The sequence below is a fragment of the Rhagoletis pomonella genome, unplaced genomic scaffold (assembly GCF_013731165.1).
Source record: "Rhagoletis pomonella isolate Grant_MI unplaced genomic scaffold, Rhpom_1.0 Rhpom_scaffold_00010, whole genome shotgun sequence".
Lineage (NCBI taxonomy): Eukaryota > Metazoa > Arthropoda > Insecta > Diptera > Tephritidae > Rhagoletis > Rhagoletis pomonella.
The window spans coordinates 424,442-433,661 of NW_023458564.1; the positions used below are offsets into that span (position 1 = coordinate 424,442).

The window sequence follows — 9,220 nt, forward strand, 5'->3', positions numbered from 1 at the left end:
TTCATCTTCATCTTCATCTTCATCTTCATCTTCATCTTCATCTTCATATTCACCTTCGTCTTCATATTTATCTTTTCCTTTATCCTGATCTATATCTTCATTCTTTCCTTCCTCTTTTTCTTTATATTGTTTCTTTAGTGATATCATGTCATGTGTTGAAATTGGGTGTGGTGAGTTGCAGTGTGCAGGGTGTGGGAGTTACGGTGTTATGAATTCAGGTGTGGTGGTCTTAAGAGGTTTGGTGAATTTAGTTGTGGTGAGTTGAGGTGTGGTGAATTAAGGTGTGGTGAGTTAAGGTGTGGTGAGAAAGTTAAGGTGTGGTGAATTAAGGTGTGGTAGATTAAGGTGTGGTGAGTTGAGATGTGGTGAGAAAGTTAGGGTGTGGTGAGTTAAGGTGTGGTGAATTAAAGTGTGGGGGATTTAGGTGTGGTGAATTAAGGTGTGGTGAATTTAGGTGTGGTGAGTGAAGTTGTGGTGGATTTAGGTGTGGGGAGTTAAGGTGTGGTGAATTAATGCGTAGCGAACTCAGGTGGAGTTAAGTTAAGTTAAGGGGTTAAGTTAAGATAAGTTATCTTTATCCTTATCTTCATATTCATCTTCATCTTCTTCCTCGTCTTGGTCTTCATCTTCTTCTTCATCTTTATCCTTTCCTTTATCCTGATCTAAATATGTCCATTCTTTTCTTCATTTACATATTCACCCCCACCATTGCTATTAGGTTAGGTATTTAAATTTCCCTTCCTCTTTGTCTTTATATTTAGGTTTCTTTACTTTTATTTTAATTTCTGTATTTATCCCTTTCTTCTTCTCCATACTCAAAATTATCTTCATCCTTGTTTGAGGCTAATCTATTCATGTACATACATACATACATCTTATTCCTAAACTGCTGCTTAGCACGTTTCTTTAATTCACTATCAATATTAAAGCATACATTTAGGAGGCATTTCCGCCCCAACCATGTACATGTATGGCATTGGTATTGGTGTGACTTTTGAATTGATTTTTTCGCTCTATTTTAAACTAATTTGAAATTTTAAAAATTGCCTGCACATCAGCATCAAAATACCTTTCTAATGATATATAATTGTTTATACCTTAGAAGTACAGTTTAGCCGTAAAAGGGGTGTAAAGGAAACATGATTGCCTATTTATATAATTGATATCTATTGCAAAATTTTATACAGACAAGGCTAAAAAGTAGAAAATAAATAAAATCAAAAATAAAAAATGTTTAATATACCACGCTTTTATAAATGGACTAAAAAGTAGTAAATAATATTTCTCAGTCCCATAAAATTTGTTTTGATAACTTTTGATTTTGAAATTTTAGCAAAAGTCATTATAAACAGTTATGAGATTGAAAATGAAAAGCGTGGGGCGCATGTAAAAGACTTGAATTGATATGAAAAGTAATACATGTATGTATGTATGTATGTGGGTAAATGAATAACGACCGCTTAAAATCGATCTCAAAATTTGTACTTTCGCTGAAGAAATTTTAGGTCTATGTTATATAGTTTGACTATTGTCAATTAAATCTAATGCTTTGTATTGCATGCGCTCCACGTTTTTCGTTTTCAATCTCATACATTGATTTTAATGACTTTTGCTAAAAATTCAAAATCAAAAGTTATCAAAACAAATTCTGTGGGACTGAGAAATATTATTTTCTATTTTTAGTCCATTTATAAAAGCGTGGTATATTAAAAAGTTTTTTATCTTTATTTTATTTATTGTCTTTTAATATGGTATTGATTTTATATATCACCATACCAAGTTCCATTACTCTACGCCGTTGAGTCTACGGGAAAAAACTTCTAGAGGTATGCACTATGAAAAATTCAGTTTGTATGGGAGGTGCCATGAGCAAAATATTGATTTTATATATCTCCGTACTAAGTTCCACAATGACTTCCAGAGATGTGCAGTATAGGAGGTACCACACTCCCTCGTCTAATCGAGATAAAATCTATGTCCTATATTTTAAGTTTGGCTAAATGACACCAGTATGCAAAATTTCATGATGATCAGTTGAGTACTTTAAGCGTGAAAGCGTAACAAACAAACAAACTCACTTTCGCTTTTATAATATTCAAAAGTAAAGTAAGGATTCTGAAATTTCAGTTAAAGATAGTTGAATTTTTATAATTTTTGCACAAAGTTGGAAATTTTAGATTTATATGGTTCTTGCTCGATATTGAGCTACTTATACTTTTATAAAAATTAATAAAAACAAATTAAATAAAATTAAACAAAATAAAAATAGTCAAACGGGTCCTATTCCTATTATTTTGTGGACAACTGTATATAAAAACAATTTGGCAGTAAAAACCTTTAAGAATTCGAACGAATGTGGTGTATTTGTGGAATATATTTATGTATGTATAACATTTTTGTGCCTACAAAGCTGTGACTTACAGATGAATATTTTTTTATGATTCAAATTTGGCAATATTTTTTTTTTTTTTTGTTATAAAAATTAAATTTATGAAATCAGTTAGATACGAGCTTACGAATAATTAGTTAGTATCATATTCCAAGAAGAAGATCAACTTGTTGGTAACTGGATGATATTAAAATGTTATATACAACTGTTATATACATATGTATATACAGTGAAACCTCCCTTGGGCGGACACTCACCGTCAGTCATTTTTTGTCCGCCCAAGAGAGGTGTCCGCTTAATGGAGGGGAAGCCTATTTTAGAACTTTTTAATGTTTTAATTAATTGAATAGTCACTATTTCTTATTTGAATAAAAGATATTGATATTACATCGTTCAAACAAAAATGTGCATGTATTTTTTCAAAAGTGCACATTTCATTTATGTGCGTAAGTACATATTAAGTAATAACAAAATAAAAATAAATATTACATTTTAGTCCATAAACTACATAAAATCATAGCTTCATTACATAAAAACTGGGAAATTGTCGATTGACGTAAATTTTATTTTTAATATTTTTCAGTGTCAGTACCTTTTTCATCAATAGTTTTCATGTTTTTATCAGTCTCCAAGGGTTTCTGACAATTCAAATAACGAACCTAAACCACTGCGCAAACCATCCTAAATGTGTGCATAACAATCACATTTTGTGCGGGAAGTCCCCTTTTTCCATTTAGTAGTCCGCCTATGAGGAGTTCGCGTCCGCTCAACGGAGGTTTTTGTTTGATTTGTTATGAAAAGAAATCTTAATGTCCGTTGATAAGAGGTTCGCGTCCGCCCAATAGAGTTTTTGTGTCAATTTTATGCAAAATAACTGTCCGCGTCCGGCCAAGAGAGTGTCCGCTTAAGAGAGAGTAATTTGTTCCGAAATTTATACTTAAAACTTGGTATAGGAAGAAAAATGTCCGCCCAAGGGAGGTGTCCGTCTAATAGAGGTGTCCGTTAGGAGAGGTTTCACTGTATATGTATATACATATATGTATATGTACATTAGAGTGGTCCAAAAAAATTAAGTTGGAATTTTAATGCCGGCACCCCCTTGGATTGTTCTATATCGAATGAAATATACCCCTATTTTTTATTTTGAAATCAAAAAATATTTGGGGGTGCTCAAAGCGCTCAAAGTTTTCCATATATTTTATATGGAGAAAAAACCATTTTTCGTAGAAATGGTATACAACTCTTAAAAATCAATATTTTTCAATCGGAAAACTGTGGTTCTCTTCAGGAGACTTCCAGTATTAATATCCAATTGTTTATTTAGCCATTTTTTATGATTTAAGATTTTTCCATTGCATTTTCTAGGGGGTTGGAGGACCTATAAAATATAGTTACTATGAAATAATGGTTAAAGAGACAATTGCGTACTGGGAATCTCCTGAAGATAAGAAAAGTTTTCCGATCGAAAAATATTGATTTTTAAGAGTTTTATACCATTTCTACGAAGAATGGTTTTTTCTCCATATAAAATACATGGAAAACTTTGAGCGCTTTGTGCACCCCCTAAATATTTTTTGATTTCAAAATAAAAAAAATAGGGGTATATTTCTTTCGATATAGAACAATCCTAGGGGGTGCCGGCATTAAAAATCCGACCTTATTTTTTTACATACATTTTTGGACCACTTTAATGTACATACATACATATGTATCCAACGACTACTTAATTTGGCATAACTGGAATGTTTTCTTCGATTCCATTATATTTTCAGCTGAACAAGTTGTCTTTTTCTGTGACTCCAAGATGTATGACAGTATGTATGCAATTTTGGAGTTGTTTTGTTTTGATTTTTCTAGACTTTCATATGCAATTTTTGTTTATGCGTGAACGAGTTTTCGTGACTTGTTACATTCAACAACACAAATATATTGAAGCCTTGGCCGTTAAAAATGGCATAATTAGCAGTTTTTAATCTCATGCACGTGCTATGCAAATTGGTATTCGTGCAAGCGTATACATTTTTCCATTTAAGTATTTTAATCTATTTAAATGTTTTCATCTAATGTTTTTCTAGTATATTTATGTATGCACATGCACTAAAAAAATATATTGACTTTATTGTATGTATTTTCAATGTCATCTTTTACAGATTCGGTTCCGGGAGCAGTCAGGCATCTCAGAGTAGCGGCGATATTTGTCGCATCTGCCATTGTGAAAGTGATCCACAAAATCCCTTGCTGACGCCATGTTACTGCGCGGGTAGCTTAAAGTACGTACATCAGGCATGTCTCCAACAATGGCTAACTGCATCAGAAACGAATGCCTGTGAGTTATGCAAATTTCCATTCATAATGCATACAAAAATCAAACCATTCAATGAGGTAAGTAATTGAAGTTTAATACGGGTAAAAATGTAAAAAAATATACATACTTAAATACTATCGAGAGATTTTCATTTCAATATTTATAAGTATCTTTAACTTAAAAAACAACTCTTTACAGCTGCGCAATTAATTGATTAATCGAAGTTTCATACAAAATATGTGTGGAATAATGCAATTACACGAATATTTTAATTGAATTTACTTATAAACATCCACCGCTTACACCTTTTTGCTAATGTTCGGCTGATATTTTCTACCGATTTGTTAAACAAATTGGGAAGCCTGCTTTTCTGTGCCCTCTCGGAAGGGCAGACGTTTTCATAAGAAGCTATTTAATGTCAGAAATACATTCTGAAGTTATACATTGCCTGTCGAGGGGCGTCCACTATTAAGAAAGCCTTTTCTATTATTTAAATGTTTCACCGGCGAGTGAGATTTTCTAACGCCTCGGCGACGCACACTGATGCCTAACTAAAATCCACTTTATTCCTTTTTTAATTTTCACCGAAATTTTAAAGTTTTTATTCGTCAATTTTAGAAAAAAAATTAGGTAATTATGCAGTTTTTTAGTCCATTAAATAATAAAGCGTGCTGAAAATATTTTTATATGAAAAAAATCATTGCGAATTCTTAGTCACTTGAAACTTGTACTTTATTACTTTTACTAAAATTTAATAGGCACACCTGAAATTTTTCTAAAAATTCTGAATAGTTATTTAGAAGTTTTGGGGAACATTCTCTATAAAACTGTAACTTTTATTTGTGCAATTATTTTTCGCTTCGAGGGAACTCTATAATTATTTTTAACTAGTTTTTATTATGTATGTAACATTTATTTATAGCTGCAGGATAATATATTTTCTTCAACTACTTTTTTTCCTTCAACTACCAAAAATTTTTAAAACCCACGAAAAATCAATATATTTACAAAACTAGGAGCCAAATGTAGTATAACTGCGTTTTAAAATTTTCTCGCTGACGTCAGGATTTTTTTTGAAGGACTTTGAAATTTCTAGGATGTCTATGATTGAATAAAAAAATTATTTAAAGATTTGGTGCATTGTAGAGTATCTAACAATATGGGTATCAATTAAAAGGAGACATTCAGCAGAATCCAAAAAAAAAAAATTAATTTTTGGTGCACCAGAACAAATAAGTGTTGAAAATGTCCTTTTAAAACTTTATCCTTGAATATCCTTGGAAATTTCCAATATTTATTTTTGAACAAAATATATGTCAAGGACCAATATTTACAACCAAATCCTCGAATTTCGTCCTTCTAACTTTATTAGTTTTACATAAAAAAGTTTTACACTTCTCTTTATAAGATATTGATAGTTACAATGTATACATGAGTCATAGGTAAAAAAGTAATTTCTCCGTTTTTCGAAGTTAGCCTCCGAAATCGAAATATGGGCCTTCGAAGCTCGAAATAGGGTCTTTGGTAAAAAATTATTTTTTATTGTTATATATAAATAACTAAAAGGCTAAAAATATAGACGTAGTCCGCCTTTTGCTCTTATTTAAATGGTATATAACTTTTTTTATGCAAACTTATATTACAGGTGCTATAAGTGGTCGAATTAATCCTTATATTTCAAACAATTTTGAACTGATTTTTAAAACATTGGTATCGCAGTAAACGCGATTAAACCCTCTTTCTTCTGATATGCATATTTGTATATTTCGTATGTAAAAATTTGAGAAAAAACATTTAAAAGGGAGAAATACCCTTTTTTTATAATTTAAAAAAAAAATGTATATCGTGTAAACGAAAACAAACTTTCTTCTTCTGGTATGCATGATAACATATACCATATAGGAAATACGCGAAATTTCAGAGGAATTGGAGCACGGCTACTGCTCTTGGTCATAGCTTGAAGATGGATAGGTCTCTAGTGAGAGCAACTGCAAGCATATTATACTGTAGTGTCTATCAGGTGGAGGTCTTTGCCATAAGTACGTCTGTTTTAGGGAAAATGACTTATGCGTCTCTCTCTCTTTGCTGGGTTCTTAAGCATAGGAATATCGATAGGAACGAAAATTTACAAGTACACCACAGCCGTAGCAAATGTCCCATGGATCAACCGATGCGACTGTGAAGTAGATAATAATTTCATAATAATATAATAGATGGCGCTTACACATATGTTAGTGTGTGGCCGACCTTCTACTCCTATTTGTGGCGTGCGCCTTGATATTGTCACAAAAGGAGGAGGGACCTACAGTTTTACGCCGACTCCGAACGGCGATTGTATTTTTATGAGAAGCTGATTTTCATCACAGAAATACACTCGGTGGTTTGCCATTGCCTGCCGAGATGCGACCGCCGTTAAGAAAAAACCTTTTTTTACGATGTTGCTTTTACCAGGGCTTGAACTGAGGCCCTGCGGAGTGGAAGCGCGCCCTGCTTACCACTACACCACAGCGGCCGCGAAGTAGATATCTTGTTAAAAGTGTACTATCAGGCTATTCGGTAAGTCGGATAGTCGATTAGCAACTTTCTTTTTTGTCGTTTGATAGTCGAATAGCAATTATTCATTTAAACGCTCGAATTAGACTAACCGTTCACCATTGATTACTCTGGAAATCGACTAACCGAAATTATTCGAATAGTGACATTAAGTATTAAACAAATATAAAAAGCCAGTTGACAGAAAATAACCGGTCGAAAAATCGAACACGAACGGTTAGTCGACTAGTTTGTAAGCGGTTAGTTGAAAAAGTCGAAAGGAAATGGTTAATCGATTAAGTGAAGTCCGCTATGTTATGAAACAACTTTTGCTAATCGATTAACCGATTAGTCGACTAGCCATTAACCAGCGCTCTACAGTGAAGTTTTAAGGTCTTTACGGCCAAGGCTTAGTAAGAAATGAGAAACTAAGGTACTTTTGACACAATACTTCACCGATGGTATATATCCACCAGTTTTCTCTGCTGTCGACATGAGGTAGCGATTCTGGATTTCCCATGCCAATGTCCAGCAGACTTTTTTTTATTTGGCTCTACAACCATTCATCGGTTTAGGCCGAGACCAAAAAACTTCGACAATTGCTTTCTCTCCTTTGCGCCAGTTGTACATCATCCCGATTGCAGACAGGTCCTTTGTTTTGATCTCCCATGGGTGTCGATTCAACGGATTTTTTCACTGGCGCCTCATCATCCATGCGTACCACATGCTCAAGCCGGCGCAATTGTTCTATATATGTATGCATTTTCATCATCTTCTGTACCCGTCGCCCACGGAACAGGGCCAGCAGGAAAGGCGCCTAGATCACTTGCGATCTCGTTTTCTCACCAGCTATGTAGGCAGGTACACAGGAAGTGAATCTATCGGACCTCATCAATTTCATCCAGGGCTGTTAGAGGGCATTGTCAATGGACTAACATGTCTAGCAGTGAAAGTATCAAAACTTGATCCACAACTTCCTTACCTAACCTTTCCTTTGGCCGAGCGTTCTCAGGCATCCAGTGTATGCAGAATAGACCGTTCGTTAAAATTAAAATTTGGTTTGCCGGGCGGAAAAAGATGTGTTTTGGTCTAAAAATAAGCTGTGCAAAATTTTATTCGAATATGATAACTCTAAGTACTTGCGCGTTGCATTTGAAAATTTAGAAAACCATATGCATTCTGGGAAAAAAATTTGTAACAAAATAGTTGAAAGTCGTGAATTTTATAGTCATTTGCTATGTAAAATAACTCACACAATCTGAATATGAGGTCAAAAATTAAAAAAGTAGAATACGTTTTAAGAATTTGCGAAATTATCGTTTTTTTTCAGATTGAGAAAACTGCATTTTCAATTTTTTCCAAAAATATCCGGTTGTGATTATCACACCACAAAAAGATGTCCACCAGATTAAAGGTCTTTGAAATCTCTACGAACCTGCTATACAATGTTTTGCAATCAAATTATCAGTTTAAGAGTTATCTGCCAATTTATTAGTGAAATCGGACACAATTTTAAGTCGCATCGTTATTCTACTGTGAATTACACCTAAAAGCTGCAAACTTTTTGTTCTTATTTTTATGCTAAGTTAAAGCTTATTTAATTTCAAAGTATATAGATCTAAATTTTTTGCAAATCGATTTGAAAATAGAAAAGTTATAGCAAATTTAGTAAATTACATTGGATTCAAGCAACGTATCGATACTGTACAGCACATTTGATTGTAAAATAAATTAAAATATCATTTCCAGGGGCATGTTATGCACATCGCAATTAGAAAAAACAGCTGACAATAGGTTTGTTTCATTAAGCAATAGTTTTAAATATTTTTTAACAATTGTTACAAATTATCATGCTTTGGCTAGCAAAAAAGTTGATAAAATAAGATAAATTGAGATAGCAAAATAACATTTGATTTTTAGATAAGGTTTGGAAGTTTCTGCGGGATACATTTATACTTGTAAAACTGAAACAATGGTACTTATTGAATGTGTTA

The 9,220-nt window shown here is 33.0% G+C and overlaps 1 protein-coding gene across 10 annotated transcripts in view; it reads left to right on the top strand.

Moving 5' to 3' along the window:
• The window catches only part of LOC118745926 (E3 ubiquitin-protein ligase MARCHF8-like), a 25,388-nt gene extending 20,581 nt beyond the window's left edge, over positions 1-4,807 (top strand). For all 10 annotated transcript variants that reach the window (XM_036479582.1, XM_036479580.1, XM_036479581.1 and 7 more), the window contains one exon: positions 4,540-4,807. In XM_036479582.1, coding sequence (XP_036335475.1) covers positions 4,540-4,783 — 244 coding nt within the window. In that variant the 3' untranslated portion in view covers positions 4,784-4,807. The remainder of the gene's footprint in view (positions 1-4,539) is intronic.
• Positions 4,808-9,220: the final 4,413 nt, after the last annotated feature.